This window comes from Melospiza melodia, chromosome 5, assembly GCF_035770615.1.
Source record: "Melospiza melodia melodia isolate bMelMel2 chromosome 5, bMelMel2.pri, whole genome shotgun sequence".
Classification (NCBI taxonomy): Eukaryota; Metazoa; Chordata; class Aves; order Passeriformes; family Passerellidae; genus Melospiza; species Melospiza melodia.
This window is the reverse complement of record NC_086198.1, coordinates 84,426,882-84,444,580: the sequence shown is the minus strand read 5'-3', so window position 1 is coordinate 84,444,580 and position 17,699 is coordinate 84,426,882. Positions and strand designations below refer to the sequence as shown.

General features: G+C 38.1%; 1 protein-coding gene across 3 annotated transcripts in view; it reads left to right on the top strand.

Annotated features, from left to right (window-relative positions):
- Window positions 1–17,699, top strand: part of KCNIP4 (potassium voltage-gated channel interacting protein 4) — a 388,652-nt gene that overhangs the window by 98,178 nt on the left and 272,775 nt on the right. The window contains exon 1 of one of the 3 annotated variants that reach the window (XM_063157717.1): window positions 5,045–5,288. The exons of the other annotated variants lie outside the window; for them this stretch is intronic. Within the exon in view, the coding sequence (XP_063013787.1) occupies window positions 5,201–5,288 (88 nt within the window). The 5' untranslated portion in view covers window positions 5,045–5,200. Of the gene's footprint in view, window positions 1–5,044; window positions 5,289–17,699 lie in introns of those variants that run through there. 3 annotated transcript variants of the gene reach the window in all.

The following is a 17,699-nucleotide window of genomic DNA, read 5'->3' as shown; positions in this document are numbered from 1 at the left end:
ATTGCATGCAGTTTGGATAAGTACCAGCTGGGCTAATGGGAAGGTTTTAATTCTGCTATGAAGAGTATAAAAAAATTAAAGAAGATAAATAAATCTATATTCATAACCAGGGACACTGGCATTCCCCTCGCTTTTTGTCCTGGGCTCTGTGGAAGCTAGTGTTGCTACAAGACAGAACCAGATCATATCCACATCCCATGGAGACATACATTTTCATATGGAATGCATGGAGCAAGAAACAGTTTAATGTTCCTTGTTGTCACTATAACATTCAGGACAGACAACAAAGAAAAATAACCATTTTAATTTAAGTTAATTTAGCTAGCATGTTACTTCTAATCAGTTAGGAAGGGAACATATGCCTGCATCTCTGCTTCCCAGCTCATCTTCTATCATATAGCCATCTCTGGTCTGTGTTAATATCCAAGACTAAATTTGAGCAAATGACGTGCAAGAGCATTTTTGTTGCTATTCACTGGCTGTGGCTAAAAGTGGTAGCTGATATTTTCATGGACATCATGAATAATTTGGAATTACTTCTGCGGTTTCCAGTGACTTGTGTGATGAATGGCTCTCATCTTGCTGTATCCACTTGAATAATGATGGCAAACTTGGGACACCTCAGTGCACAATACTGTCAAGTCAAGAAGCATAAGTCCACAGAAGAGCTATTAAAATAAATACAGCAGGGACTGTGATTTAAGAGGACCCTTACTTTTATGACAGGCAAGGAGCAACTGAAGAGAGATCTGGTGATGGTCATCTACTTGTGGCAGCTGTTTATTATGCTCTATCATAAACATCTTGCTGTTACCTTGTGCTCTCCCATCTGTTTGTTTCTGCCCATCTGTTATTGCTTGCCATGTGCTTAGGTTGTAAATATCACTGTTGTTTGAAATAAAAAGGTTAATAATCCCTTGATTAAAAAAAAATCCAGTTATTGACTTCAGTATTTGATTAAGAAAAAAAAGCTCGTACAAGCCTCCGGAGTCAACATCGAGGAAACTCTGTAGAGGTTTTCTGTGCTCCTGGATAACTTCCTGTGGTTACCCTTTCTGATGAGGTTGAAGCATTTAATTGAGTTGATTTTTGTTGTAAGATTTCAATTTGCTTTTAGTCAATAGCAAGGGCTAGTTCAGGAGGAAATTTTGTTTTTTGAAGTCAGAGGATTGTGTGCAAATGAAAGAGGTTTACAAGGCAAATTGCCTGCAAGAAGCCAATCAGCTGTGCTCTGTATATGTCACTTCATCTTCTGCTGGAGTTTTTATTCCCAGACTAGCAAATTTATATTTGGCATGCACTTTCATCCTTATTCTATGGGTTTCTTCTCATCAAATATTTGTAATGGGTTTTATTTTTCTCTCCCAAAACTCTTATATGTGCTTTTGGCATTTGAGTCTTTGCCATTGTTACTTAATATGAAAAGAGCCACATTTAATTTCTTTTGGAATGTTTTAAGACATGCTTTTTCTATCTTTTTTATTAAATCTGTATTTAGTAACTTTTTCTCTCTCAAAACATAACTGTAAAGCTAGCTAATTCACCATTTTATACCAGTCTGTTACAGTGGGCAGTTCTGAGACATGCAATGCTTTTGGGTTTTCTATTTTTTTTCTTTTTTGAAAGAAGAGTCCTCCACATTATCCCAGCAACTTAAGCAATCTAAAAATAATTGATTTTTTAAAATTATTTTAGAATGTGTTTTCATGTTGCTGTTAATGTATTTCTCTTTTGGTTTTGTTTAGGTTGTTTTTTTATAGTGAAATACTATTCCTACACAGGAATAAGTAAAGCAATACTGATACATACCTGCCAATAATGGCCATCTCTGAACTACAATATTGGTGTAATTTTTTTCTTTCATAGTGTTAAACTAAAGCTTTATCAGTGTGTACCCTCTAAGGATGGTTAGGTTGCACTTCAGTTGACAACAGGTGGGCCTGGGACATTGACCTGTGATGCTGAGACCCTAACTCAAGTTATAAAAATGCATGTGGAATTTCATCTTTGGACTGAATAGAATTTAATTTCTTACATTTTTGGTTTTGAATTGCTTTCTTGCCATGGTGACAAAGATTTTTAAGATTCGTCTTGTAGCTTTGTGTAAAAATCCTCACAGGAAGAAAATATTTTATTATTATCAATTAATTTGCCCTGACTGAACTATAGTATGCTTTGTACATTCAGGGAAATGTTTACATTTTGCTTTTAAGCTTGACTGCAGCTGTTGGCAGTCTTTTACAAAAACTGCATATGTTTCCTTCCTAGTAATTTCATTCTTGCCGAGCTCTTCAAAACAAAGTAATTTTGTATTTTATGTTATTCTAGGAGCCCATGAGCTGGACTTGGTGAAATTATTTGAAAATCCAGTTTATTTTTTACTTTTACTTTTTCCTTCCATTTTTCCCCCTAATGCCTGAAAAGAACTTCTTTTATGTATGCATGTGTTTTATTCTTCCTCCATTTTACTTAAATAGTGTTTTTTCCAAGTACCTGGTTCCAAAGTCAGAATTTCTAGGAACTGATGCAGACTCTTCTGACTATAAGTGGATCTTTTTTCAGAGGGCTTTATGGATTATAAATTATTGGGGATGGACCTAGCTTGTCAATATAAAAGGTATTTTTTACCTCAGTGCAAAGAGACTGGCTCTGTCTGGTGACCTTAGTGTGTCCTGTCAATTAAAAATGATTAAAAAGGTACATTATCAATATATAGAAGTTGATATTATCCAACTGTCTTTCATATTATTTTACTATATTTTTCAAAAGTACCATGGTGGTTATATTATAGTTTTCTATTCTAACTTTCCTGCCCCCTTTTCCCTAATCTGCTCTCTTGATTTGGGGAAAAAAACCCTCTAATCTTAGTCAGTCTTTCCTGCTGACCAGAGAAATATTGGGAGATAGATTTAGATCCAATGCTATCAAAATACTGCACTGATTGTTAAAAAAAAAAATCTTGGTGAAACTAGTCAAAAATCTTTCATGAAATCTTTCTTAGGTAGCAATTACTGTTATTGCTGTGTTGAGAACATACAGGCTTAGGAAACAGTGTCAAACAGTTTCAGAACTGGTACAGCGTTATTGGAGGGGTTTCTTGGGTGGAGGAAGAGCAACACATGGTGTTGGTGATTCATGCTTATGGCTTTAGAAAACTAGTATTTCAATTGTTTCGGCTTCAGTTATTTTCAGCGCCTTATTTTGAAGTAACACTGCCAGTGAAAATTCTATAAAACAATTGGTGATGTCAAAGGATTGAAAAGGTCAAGGACTCCAGCTCAGGACCATTTCCATTGGCCTCTTCAATCCTCTTCTAAAGAACAGACAGAGGCTTGTGCTTTTGGTATCTCTTCAACTCTACCTGTTATTTAAGGAGCTTTCCTTTTGGAGACCAGAGGAGTTCAGAAATTTGTAAGGCTCACTGGCATCTCCAGTACCTCAGAATGTGATGGGTTTTGTTGGAGGTTTTTGGGTTTGGGGGTTTTGTTTGTTTGTTGGTTGGTTGGTTGGTTGGTTGGTTGGTTGGTTGGTTGGTTGGTTTGTTTGTAGGTTTTTGTGGGAGGTTTTTTGGGTTTGGGGGGTGTTTTATGGACGGTTTTCTTTGGTCACACTGTATTGTGTCTTTTCAGAAAAAACTGTGCCAAGAAATTAGTTCCTGCTTAAGATGAGTGGCTGCAAGAAGTAGTGCAAACATGAAATACTGGAATTTGCCCACATCCTTCTCAGACTAATCCCTGTGTTGGAGTAACCTGGGGGCATCTCTGAGCTGTTTCATTTTGGTTCTTTCCATTATCTGTGTAGCTTCACTGGAAGCATAAGACAGCATGCTTGTGTTTCAGATAGCAGACACAGAAACTGTGTCATCTAACTGCAACTTAGATAATGCTTTGATGTATTGTGTCTATAATGTATTTATCTCTGCTCACTGCATAATATAGACAATAGCTTGAAGATGTGCATTTGTGTTTATTGTAATTTTTTTAAAGGCATTTGCCAAAATGTTTTATGGTCAGCGCTGTCATAAAATTAGATCAGTTGATGATTTTCTTCTGTTAAGCTTTTCTTTAATGGGTTGTCTTTTCTTTTTTTCTTTTTGTAACTTTATTAGGCATTACATATTGCATCACCCTCTAATGCAATAGAGCTGTTCTCTATGAGGGAAGTACTCCGAGGAAAATGAAAACATATTCCTTGGGTTCTGTGGTCATGGATGTAGACTACAGCAGATAATTTTTATTAATAAGAAATACTTCTCAGCAAGTTGGAAAACAATGAATTTATACTGGAATAGTAAGGAGTACAGGTAGCTTCCTGATGAGACTTGGAGACATTCTAACCACAGAACGCTGCCCGTTTCCCAGCTGCCGCAGGTCAGGGGGCTGGGAAGCAGGGGCAGCTCCCCGCACAGAGATACCTGCGCGGTTTCTGCTTCCTTCTTCCCGCTGTACAGGTGTGCAGTGCCCTGGCGTTTGCATCACCTTCGAGCAGGCTGCGGGGCCGAGGCCGACGTGCAGAGAGAGCGCAGGTGAGGGAGCCCCGTCCGCGCACACCTCGGACACCCTCCCGCCGGTCAGGCACGGCCAGCACCGGCCCCTCGGCCCGGGCGGGGCTCTGGGCTCTGCCCTCGGCCCAGCACCGCGGGAAGGGAGCGGTGCCGTGCCCCGGCCGGCTCCCACCTGCCCGCCCGCTGCTCGCGGGAGGAGCGCAGAGCGGAGCGGCTCCCGGGGGCGGTGCCGTGCCGTGCCGTGCCGTGCCGTGCCGTGCTCTGCTGCCTGCGTGGGGCGGGCACCGGCACCGCCCCGCCCGCCGGGCTGCGCGCCCGCGGAGCCACCCGCGGCCAGCGCCTGCCGCGGGTCCGGCCGCGGCGGGGGCGCCGGTGGCCGCGCCAGTGCCTGCGCCGTGCCGTGCTGTGCCGAGCCGAGCCGAGCCGTGCCGTGTCGTGCCCAGCCGTGCCGTGTCCTGCCCAGCCGAGCCGTGCCGCACCGCGCTCTGCCGTGGCAGCGCCCGCTGCACGCACCGCCGGCCGCCGCGGGCTCCCTTGCGCAGCCACCCGGGGTAGATCGGCGGAGTTTGCTCGGCCGTGAGGAGGCGGCGAGGCCGTGCGAGGCTCTGGACGGCCCCAGAAGTTTGCTGGCAGAAAGTGTTCCCTGTATTGGCAAAGTCGTCAGGCTCTCCTCAGAGGAATACCCCGTTGCCTAAGATGAGTGGCTGTAGGAAGCGGTGTAAGCGGGAAATAATGAAATTTGCCCAGTACCTTCTCAGGCTAATCACAGGTTCTCTTCACACAGGTAATGACTGTTTTTCTCTGTAGTCGAGCTGTTCAGCATGATAACGAGAGAATTGCCTAAGGATAATACAGCGTTGTCATTGTTTTATATTATCATTCCTTTCATCTTATAAATAATAATAAAAGAAGATCTGTGAACTACTTTGTGGCTGAGCATAATGAGAACAGAGCAGAATCTGATGTTACAGTGTTTAGACAGTCTGACATTCTCTAAGCCTTTACACACACGAGCCCAAATTGGGATGTGAGTGTACATGGTTCCACCTGTCCACCTGTATGTGTTAGCAGTACTGCAGGGAAGACACATTGCTCATAAAGGATGAATCTTATGGTTTTTATTTTCACTGTTTCTTGGACTGATATTCTTTGACAAGCACACTACATTCTCTTTGTCGGAGGCTTGGTTTTGCTTATCTAAAGATGTAAATCAGCTGCAATCTGTCAATGGGATGTTGTGGTATCTTGTAGGAAATTGTGAATAGCACTTGTGCTTTGCCCTTAAGGAATTTGAAACATAGTGGTTGTCAGCTTTCCTTAGGTAATTTTTTTTCTGTAACCTTGGACAATGTGTGCATTACCAGGGAAGGTTTCTAAGCTAGACTGAGCAGATGCTGTAGCTTTCTTATCACTTTGGAAAATATACTTTTCTCAAAATTCAGCATTTTCTGTTCTCAACAGCTGACAAATATGATAACTTACATGATGTCATTCTGTATTTATAAAATATAATTGTGCTTCTTTCTATACTTCAGTTACTTTTTTTTCCCTTGCAGAGTTGCAAGTCCAGCGTCAGCAGATAATATCCAATTATGCTACCACGATTGTTGAGAATTAAAAGCCATTTATTTAAAGTCATCTGAAAGTTTCAGCTGGTTATTTTAATTTATTTGGTGGTGGTGTGTTGGATATTTGTGTTTTTTGTTTTGGCACTGGTGAAAAGATTTGAGAGCGAAATTGACTCTTCAGCAATAACTGGAAGAATTGATGCATGCAATTAATCAGATTTGGAATTACAATGCTGTAAAAGTCATAGCACAAACACTGACAATGCATACTTCATAGGATGCTTGTAACTTTTGGAAATCTGACACAGCTTTTTTAATAACTTTTGAGTGTCTGGTAACAGAATTTCCCTGCCTTTATTTTCTCTATCATTCCTAGTCTATCGTAGTTTCTCTGTTGTGAACTGCATCAATTCACATTTTTCTGAAAACACTGGCTTCTTGCTCCTGTGGGTTGCTATGGAAATTAAATAATATATGATGCAAGAAGAGAGATGTGTTAGAAATTCATAGCAATACTCTTTTCACAAAGTCATCCGAGCTTTTCCTTTCCTATCTAGTGAATGATGCACACACTACTCTATTTTTCAGATTGACATTTGTGCTGCAACCTTTCTGAGCTCACAATTCAAAACCATTTCCAAGACTTGCTGTGGATACTGATTCATATGCTATCACTAAAAGAAGTTATTTTTTTTTTACAAGTAAGCAGCACGTATTCAATGACAAAAAGCCAAGTGCAGTGGCCTCAGATGTGTTTCCTTAGAGGCAGGCAAGCAAGCAAAAAATCCCCACTCTTAGGAAGAGCTGAGATTCTTCTAAGGAGATTTTCAGTTTGTTTTTACTACAGGTAATGGTATCTTACTACTCTTATTAAGTTAATAGACTTCATCATGTTCAAATGATGTGGCAAATGAGATCAGGATAATGTGATAATACCTGAAATGCCAAGGGAGGTAGAGCTCCACTGTTAAGCTCTCGCATAGCCCAGTCCTACTCAGTAACCTCAACTGTTGCAAACCAGTTGCTGTTCAGCCTAAGAATCTAATGCATAATTTATTCTGTTGATAATTAATGAAGATGAATGAGAAAGCCTTGTTGAAAGTGTTAGAAAGTTATACTTTGTATAATAAAGGTACTGCTGTTTCCATCTTGAGCATTCAAAAATTTAGGATAGGTATCAGAAACAAGGTGTGCTTTTTTAACTTCTTAGAAGCAGGCAATCTCCTCACCCAAGCGGCCAATTAGTTTCAAAGTGTAAGTGTTTACTAAGAACCACAGTGGTAAATGTAATTTAATTTATATGTTGATGGCTTCTAGTTTCTTTTTCAGTTGTTCCTTAATAATTAAATTATACTTAATAGTTTGGATCTACACTTTCTTGAAAATACTTGCACTGAGTCTAATCCATCCCTTCTTCCTGTATGGGTAGGCATGTTGAATATATACTTACTCTACACATCTGTACAAGCTGTGCTGCAGCTGTTGTGATTACATTGATCAGAAAACAAAACAAAGTGATATGGGAGGGAGACTGGGTTTACTGGCTAAGGGGCCTGGCTAAGGAGTCACTGTTGATTACTGGTTCCATAGCTTGTGTTTCATAACCTTTTATAGCACTACAGACCTGTTCTGTGGTGAATCTAAATGTTTAAAATAAAAATGGTCTCATATAGCTGTCTGTAATAATACATAAGCATGACTTGTACTTCATAGTCCACTCAGCTGGAACCAATATTAATGAAACTACCCCGTGCTTGAAGGTAAATGCTGTATAAATCTTTACAATGGGTTTTAAGTGGCACTCTCTGCATGAATACATCCAGATCTCTCTCAGATTTTTTTTTACAGCAAGTCACTATGATTGATAGCAAAATGTCGTGAAAAGAAATAGTCTTTGTTTACAAAGTTTGCAATTTCCCATGATATCTGTTATATAGTAAGTTGATGTGTTTCCACAAGTTGAAGATGGCAAACCAAATATCATACCAATCCCTACTTTGCTGTCTCCCACCTCTTGACTTGCAAACACCTGGTCTTTGGAACACTGTCATAAAATCTTGGCACTACTCTTGAGAATGTTTTAGTGTTTGGATGCAACATGGATTTGTATATTATAAATAACAAAATTAATCATTTTGAGATCAAGAAGTAGGTCATATTGTTTTAAAATGGAGGAAAAGTGATTCCAGAGCAATGGCTATGAAATTTTTCTTAACCATCACAACTGATGAAAGATTAAAGAGATGATAGTACCAAAACCATCATTGAATTCAAGTGGTAGATTTTCACAATTACATCCCTTTCAGGCATGTTTTTATTAAATGTCTGATATGACCTGTAGGAGGCCAGGTTTTACAGGACAGGTTCAAATTCCCAGTTAGCAAATATGTATGCAGGGAATGAAGTAGAGAACAACCCTGGCTGTGAAATTGTACTCTCTCCAGCAAACTGAAGTCATCTCACTCTTCTAGGCTTTGGTAGATTAGGTTAGGGACTGATGTGGGGGTTTTTGACTTCTTTAGATTTTCTGGATATTTTGTTTCTTTGTTTTTGAATCTCAAGGTTGATGAAATTGGTGTAAAGTAGAATTTATCAAAAGCTTCATATTTTCCTTAGGTAAAAAAAAGCAAACCAATTAGTGAATGCAGGTTGTACTTTCTGATGGCATGTTCTTTGATAAAACAGATTTCCAAAGGTAGTCTCTAGTCCTTCATTTTGCCTTTTTTTTTTGCACAGAAATGTTTTCTGGCCTACTGCCAAGAGGAATATATCATCTGAGCATAGCTCTGAAGCTGTGGGAGGCCTCACAACTGTACTCCTCTGACTGTCCTATTTCATGTACTCATCACTGCCAAAAGTCTGAGAGTGTTTAGGACAGTAGATTATTCTGAATTCCTTCATGGGCTACTCCTTGGTAAATCCAAGAGGAATCACCTTTTTTGAATGCTGGTGGTCCCTTGACTTCTGTTGTACATAATAAGTAGAATAAATTAAAAGACAAAAATAATGCAAAATATCAAAATAATCTTAAAAAATATGAGACAAAGAGAGCAGATAAAAAGACTGTTCCCCTTTTTATGCAATCAGGATATAACATAAAATTATTTTAAAAGTACCTTTTATCTTGAAGATGTTATGGAAAACCTAAAATGTCAACATCCATAGAAAAACAGGTTGAATGTGTTTCCAAATGCCTTTTGTGTTGCTGAAATATTTCTTTTTTCTTTTTTCTTTTTTTTTTTTTTTTTAATACCAAATCAGTATTATTCATGAACCTAATTAGTCTTTTTCATTTATTTTTAATAGGAAAGAATTCCAGATTCAAGATCAGAATCTCTTGGCTGTTGCCTATGAGGTAGTTTGAACCTCTGGGGTTTCAGAAACTTTCCCTATACAGAGGTGCAGTGTTCTCTCTGTAGATAATTTCACAAGTTCCAATGTGCAAGAGTGAAATATTTGCCACATCCTGTTTTGGAAAAGAAGTCTCATTAATTTAAAATAAACTACTCCAGATTTCACTTGAAATTCTGCATTGTACTTTATGCTTGCTCAGTTTTCTGATTAGGACTGGCAACTTTTGCAGGTGCTGTCTTGGTATTCATTTCCCTCTGAGAGAAATTCCTTCAGTGGAAGGGTGTGGTGGATACAAAATGGGATATCCCACTGGTTACAGTGGGATTTCGAGTAGGTTTCATTCACTACCTGACAGAGTTGTTTGAGTATAAAATATCAGACTTTGAAAGAAAATACCTGAAAAAATACCATCCAACCAACCAAAATTTTGTTGTTGTCATTGTTAGCTCTTGTTAAATATATTAGGTGAATTTTGCCCGAGTCCTCCTGTAATGTTTCTCGGATTTTTCATTTATTGCATTGTTGAGTACCTGGCTTTTGAAATCACTTTTATATTATGCTATTCCTCTATGTATTATCACTCCAATAGGCATTTTATTTAGAATAGGCTGTAGTAGAGACAGTGCTCTGAGACAAAAGACCAAGATGTATTGAGTTTAGTTGCAGGCAATGTGAAATATATTCTGGGAAACGCTGAGAATGCCTTAACTTAATGTACTTGAAATGTGTTCTGCTTCAAATTGGAAAAAATTTTAAATATCTGGTTTGTTCCCTCAAAAAATCAATCCTGCCTATATGCCTCTCACGTGCTGCAGATTTACTGTGAACTTCCAGCAATTTTATAGAAAACTTCTCAGATTTCAAGTAGTATAATTTGTTACAAAATGTGTTATAATAAATTACATTTAAGCACTCAAAAATTATAAATTTTTCCCTCGTCAGAAATAGGTCTATATAGACTGCCTTTGCTCTTCCTGATTTGCAATTCAGTGTTGTGCAAAATGTTTCAGCTTCAAGTTCTATAATCCTGCATATTTGAGATAGACTGAACTTCACAGACGCATGATGCAGTAGTGGATACCTTGAAGTGGGGCATCTAAAGGCAGTGCCCTTATCTTTAAACACATTCTCCTGAATATTTTTGAATATTTGACTCAAATGTCCCATGTTTTTCAGGCATTAACATCATATAACCTATATAAAGAAGATTTTTTTCCAGATCGTTCCAAAAGACCCCTCACTGAAGTTTTAAGGCTTCTTATGGTGTGTTAATTGGAAAAGGACCAAGTTAGCATTATGCATACCATTTCTGTTGAAAAAATTGAGGTTTTACTCTCTCATTCCATGTCTGAATCTTAATTAAAATGAAAGATACAGTTCATCTTCTCTTGCAAATGATACATTGGAAAGCATCCTGTAGTCATCATTAAAGGTCTCCCCTTTGGAAGTTCTGCTTTCTGTACTGTTCTTGTAAGAGTCCAAACTACCAATGCCATTTATAAATATAGTATTAAAAAATCATCTGCACATAAGGCACTGCCCTGGATAATAGGCTTAAAACTACTCTTAAAGGAACTTTTAAAAAGTTACCAAATCCTGCAGACAAAATGTTGGCAAATGGCAGCATTTGGACTGTCTCAGCCCTGTACAATATAATACAGTTCTTCACTGTGTATGTACTTTTCATTTAACCATTGCACAGGGTAGCTTGGAGTATAGAAGCAGCAAGGAGAATGATATATTTAGATTAGAAATTGGGGTGCAAACTGAAATAAATGCAGTCTTGGAATGCACAGACTGGTTTTTTAGTTGTTATGTTTTTGTTCCTTTTATAAGGACTTTCTACTGCAGACAGACATTGTACAATGATTTTCAAAGACACTAAAATGACAGGTAAAATTCAGTGTGAGGTAAAATGAGGTGGTACATGCTGGACAAAATGAGCTTTATGTCTGAATGGATGGGCAGCGAGCTTACTGCTGGCCAGGAATGAAACCCTGAAAAAACAGGGGCTGAAAAACCTGTGAAATTCCTTACTAAAGGTTGTTGTTAGTGCAAAAAGTTCTGCATGAGTCCAGAGGGACCAGCTGGGTAAAGAGTTGGAAAACAAACCTGTTGGGAGACTCTGTCTAGATTAAACATGTAAGAATTTCCCTGAGATGAAAGTAGTCCATGGCTATGAAAGTGTTAGGGGAAAATGTTCTAAGTGCTTTTTCTATTTCTCATTTTCACTGGGCATACACTGACAGCTGTTGGTGAAGACAGGATATTGAGCTAGACGGATCCTTAGTCTAAACCAATAGAGTGGTTCCTCTGTTTTTATATAGCTAACCTGCATTCAAAAAAGGTAATTCCTGGATTTACCAAGGAGCAGCCCTTGAAAGAGTTCAGAATAATCTGCTGTCCTGAGCAGTCTCAGACTTCTGGCAGTGATAGGCACAGGAAATAGGACAGGCAGAGGAGTACAGTTGGAGGTCTCCCACACCTGTGCTCAGATGATATATTCCTCTTGGCAGTAGGCCAGGAAACGTTTCTATGCAAAAAACAAAAAAAACAAAAAAAACAAAAAAAACAAACAAAAAAAAAAAAACAAACAAAAAAAAAACCAAACAAACAAAAAAAAAACCACCAACCCCCCCCCCCCAAAAAAAAAAAAAAAACCAACAACAAAAAAATCCCCCAAAAACCAAAAAAGCAAAAAATTAAGGACTAGAGACTTCCTGTGGTTATCTGTTTTATCCAAGAACATTCCATCAGAAAGCACAACCTGCATTCACTAATTGGTTAGTGATTTTTTTTTGCCTAAGAAGAATATGAAGCCTTTGATAAATGCTACTTTGCACCAGTTTCATCAGTCTTGAGATTTAAAAACAAACAAAAACCCAATCACAAAAGTCAAAATAAACTTCTCTGGGGTTAGGATGCTTTCACTGTTTCAATCAGCAGCTGTAATCCTGCCTCTTTTTGCTCTCAACTAAGTGATTTCACCTTCCTGCAACTGCTGGAAGTTTAAAGCAGATCATTTAAATGAATATTAAGTCAACAGAAATAGTTTTTCAGACCGTGTTTTTACAGATTACTAGTAAGAACTAATTCATGTTTTGTTTTTTTTTAATATCTTGTGTTTGCTAGGCTTCACATATGGAGTAGCCTTAGGCTAAGTTCTATGAACTAGTCCATAGGAAAGTGTATGTGGAGATGCTTTTTTTTCCCCCGTAGCATTAAATACCCTGAAAAGGGATTAGAAACTCTACTGATGTGAATAAAAATGAGTATCACTCCAAAGCATGGGCTAGCTACGGAAGATGGGTGCATCCTATCAGTAGTGGTGTCAATTGCTGATCATTCTAATGGAGGTTTTAAACCCCAGTATTTTTGGACCTGTTTCATAGTTTTATCCGTGGCAGTTAAGGGAGAGATGCAAGGTGGGAATAAAAATGAGAAACCATGTCAATCTAATTCACCCAAATAGGATAATGTATATATGTACATTTAGTAACTTTCAGTAATAATGTGTATTTTAACTTTATTTTCATGCATGTCCACGTCTTCCAAACTGGGATAACCACATTTTCATACTTAACAGTCTGCAAGGGCTATCTTAAGTCTGAGCCTGTATTAGCAGAAAATATTTTCTTCATATGTTTAATATTTGAATTCTGTAAGGACATTAGAGATAGACAATGGCCAGTTCAATGCCATGTTTGGATATGAAGTTAATGGCCAAGCTGGAAAATAGCAGTGGTATGCTGGCTTGGAAATACATGGGCACTGAGCTACCTGCTAGCAGCACTTCAGTCTGTAACTGGTAATTCTGTGTGACTGGCTCTGATACAGCCAAACAGAAACAGTAGAAGTGATAAAACCCAAACCTGCTCTGTGGCTGGTGAATGCCAATCTTATGTCCCATTGCACTGGCAGTCACCTGTTCATGGGCAACAACACGGTGACCCTGGCTGTCACATCACCACTGTTCTCTTTCCTAGTGTGGTGTGATGGTCTTTACTTGCTTTACTGTGTTTTCAGACCAAATTAATTTGTAGCATTTATATTTTCTGTGTATAATCCGGTTGATTTGAATTCCACTTATAGATTTTTATGTGTCTCTGGATTGGATATTGACTCATGTGAACTCTTCACTTGCCTCCTGTCTCTTCATGATGACAGCCTGTCATAGAAGACAATGCAATTCACTCCAATACCTCTTTCATTTCCAAAACTGAAATACTGACTTTTGAAGTAATTTAAAATCAAACAAACAAATGTAAAACTGTCTGAAATTAACCTCCTGAAATTTTCACTGCAAAAAGCTGCCAAGCTTGGATCAATTATTTTTTTAAAATATTAACTAAGATTTTACCTTTATATTCTATTTTTTAAGTGCAAATGTATGTCTTTGTATTTTTAACTGAAATCTGTATCATGATGCAAATGTGTATACACTTGGACCAAGGGGGTTCACTCCCCTGAAATGCATCAAAAAATTAAAAAACATTTTATGTTGTAAACTTCCTTTTTAAAGCTACAGCAGGTAGTCTAGGGAGTCCAGCTTATGAGGATTTCTGCTAATATTGAACATTTTGAACATACAACATATATTTATTATTATTAGATTCCTGCAGTATTGAACTCTAACTTGTTTTAATTCTGCATTTGAAGTTCTATTCCAAATAATATAGATGCCATAGTTTTATAAATTAAGTTTGTCATTACTGTTTCTTCAGAATATATAAAGTAAGCACATATGGTACTGTATATGCTTATGGTATATGTGTGTGTCAAATAGGCTCTTTAGCTTTTAAAACTGGTAACAATTGGATTTACCTTCTTGAGCTTTTTATGGAGTCCCCATCTAGGCAGTGTGATTAATTTTAAATATAAAATAAAAGTGTTTGGGATGCAGAGGAAAAAAGTCTGCTTTCATCAAGAGCCATACTCCATTAGTTTAAGAAATTGAATAAATATGAAAAGAGGTACTAGATTTTGTGCCTGTTATTCTGGTTTTTGTCAGCAGATTTGTAATTTTTTAAATACCCTTTATGAGGCATGTGAATAAAGTCAACATTTAGAATTTGTGCAGTGTAGACCTTTCTGTGACAGCTATTGTAAACATCATTTAATTTCAGGGAAGAAAGTGACAGTTGATCATTTATATTTGATTTATAGTAACACTTGTAAAGGTCAGCAGAAAATAGATTCCTTAGTCAACTCTAAAAATAGGAATTAGGCTCTTTTGTCATTTACTTCTCAAAAGTTTGTCTATAGATTATTTAATCTAATCACGACGTTTCATTACGTTAGTTGAAGAATTTCTTTAAAAATCCCAGGTCAGGTTTTTCCCCTCAAATAATTTCCTTGGGATAAGGGCATGATGTAATTTTCAGGCTCTGGTTTTTCAGTATTTAAAAACTGAGAGTTACTGTTCAAATGGGGTGCTGACACACACAGATGCACCCAGCTTGGGGCCAAAAACTTTGGGTTCATTTCTAATCAATTAGAGTACACACAGTATGGGTACATACACCTAGGACAATCAATTATTGATTATTTAGATTATCTTGGATTATGTACAAATTATGATTTTTACATTTATAAAATTATATGTTTAAAATTTATAAGTACACCCAGTTTTAAATAAATCCCTCTTCTCTACAATGTTAGTTTGCAATTGCAAGTTTTAAATGTGCTCATATCAGCATCTCTCAGGTACAATCAGTACCCTTACCATCTAATTCACTATCAGTGATGCCTATAGAATCCACAACAGTAAACAGTAAAATCTGCAGAGCCTTCTGTAGAAAATGCATCTGAAATTGCTTCATTACTGTCAATGTGAGGCTAATGATTATATATATTTAGTCAATTTCCCCAAATTATCATGTGTTTGTTCCCAGACAAACAAATATTAAACAACAATGATAAGCTGCTTTTGAATTGCTGTACTGCAGCCTAACACAAGTTTTGAAAGCTGCTTCCATTACTGCTTCAGAAAAGGAGTTAAAGCATAAGAGATATGTAAGGACTTGTCTTCATGTGAAGATTTAATTGAAATTAGGTAAAACTGTTACATTGCAGAAAAATCAGAACTGAAGTGACCTCATTTTAATTTAGCATAATTCATTTCTCAAGGAAATGAAACCAAATTCTATTTTAATTCTGAATGAGTGGGTCTCAGCAGTGACTGAATTAATCTTAACTATTCCACCTTACTGATAATTAATAATTAACTTCCCTGAGTAGCCTATGTGTACAGCTCCTCAGGATTCCTGAAAAGGCATAAGGGCTTTTTACTGAGGACAAGAAAATTTTTAATTTATTCAATCAGCTAATAACTTTTAAAAATGTAACTGAATGAAGAAAATTAGATGCAGCCTAATTTCGAGAGAACAGAAAATATAAAATAAGACTGTAAGGAAAATTTGGGCTGAGGGTAAGGAGAGAGAATGGAGGAGAAAGAAGAGCACAAGTGACACTAGTAAACAAAAATGTACATTTATGCACAGCCTCTGATACCTCTGTTATTGTGCATCAGATTCATCTTTGGTGTAAAGCTGCAGGCAAATCTGTACCAATGAAGAGTTTGATCTGAGAGAAATGTTTAGGGGACAGCATGATGTCACGTCTTCAGTCTCAGCCCTCTGAACCTCTAGTGTTGAAGGCAAAATTTTTACATTGTAGAAATATTAATTCCTTCAAAATTGGGCTGACTTTTGAGTCCAGTGAGTTACAGCGGTAACTGAAACACATGTTGGGGAAGACAGAGGTGATGGTGGGTGACAGTCACTACTCACTTTCAGTTTGATGTATCTGTTTCCCTGACTGCTGGTTTTGGAAGTTTCATTGCTATTCAGGCACTCTCCCTCTTGTCACACACAGGTGAATTTAAGTGCTGCAACATCCCCTCTGTTCACATACACAATGCTCTGAAACTTTAATGCTGACTGACAGGTGGGAATAGGAACAGCAGGGCATTCCTGCCCCGTGAAGGCTTACCAGATGAAGTGCTTGAAGCTCCTCAAATAACTGCTGTAGTCTATTGTGAGAAACTAATTGGATTGTATGTATTGCTTACAGGAAGTTCAGGACTGATCTATTAAATTACCTACCTGTTGTCTGTATAGTATCGTACTGTGACAGTAATTGAAATGTCATCCTGTTGAGACAGTGTAGGACTAAGGCCAGTCCTTCCATGAGTAGTCTGCTGAGATGTTTTCATCAATCAAGCTGTACCATACAGTAAAAAGGTTTCCTTTTTCATCAAGGAGGAAACTACCCTTCAAAAAGCAATAGAATTCTTGTAAATATCCTGGAGTGGGTCCGGCTGAAGGTGACAAGGATGATTAAGGGAGTGGAGCATCTCTCTTATGAGGAATGACTGGGGGAACTGGGCCTGTGCAGCCTCAAGAAGAGACAATTGAGAGGGGACCTCATCAATGTCTGTAAGGGAGGGTGGCAGGAGCATGGGGCCAGGTTCTGCTCAGTGGTGCCAAGAAACAGGACAAGAGGCAGTGGGCAGAAGCTGATGCCCAGGAAATTCCATCTGAATACGAGGAAGGACTTACTGTGTATGTCAGTGCACATGAAACAGGTTTCCCACAGAGGTTGTGGGGTCTCCCTCCCTGGAGATACTCGGCTGTCTGGCCACAGCCCTGTGCCATGTGCTCTGGGATGGCCCTGCTTGTGCAGGAGGTTGGACCAGATGGCCCACCATGGTCCCTCCCAGCCTGATCCATTCTGTGGTCCACCTTAACAGCCTAAATGGGCAGTTTGCTCTGTGTGTCCCCTCATGTACAAAATTAGTAGTAGTACTCTCATCTCCTATCTTACCAGGTAGAGTTCATCAGTAAAGAGAGCCGTGTAATGGTAGAAAATGGAGTGTTTACACTTTTCAGTGATTTTATGTTGACTGTTTACTTTTAGCTGTATTGCTGCTGATCAAAGTCAGAAAATTTAGGTTCAAGATTTTTTTTCTACTACGGCTTACTTGTAAGATAAACATATACTGTGGCATTGTATGTGTGACTGTATGAACAACAACAACAAATTTTTACAGTACTGTTCTTTCCAAACAATGCAACATTTTAGTTTATATTTTGTACTACTACTTTTTCTTTTCTTTTTCCAGATTTTTTTAATCTGCATCAAATACCAGGTCTGTATTGCACCACAACTACTTAAGAGATACCACCAAAGTGTGTACGTGGGGATGAAACATTCCATACTTTAAATAGACTCAGTACTGTTATTACATCTGTACCTTACCTGGGGGTACA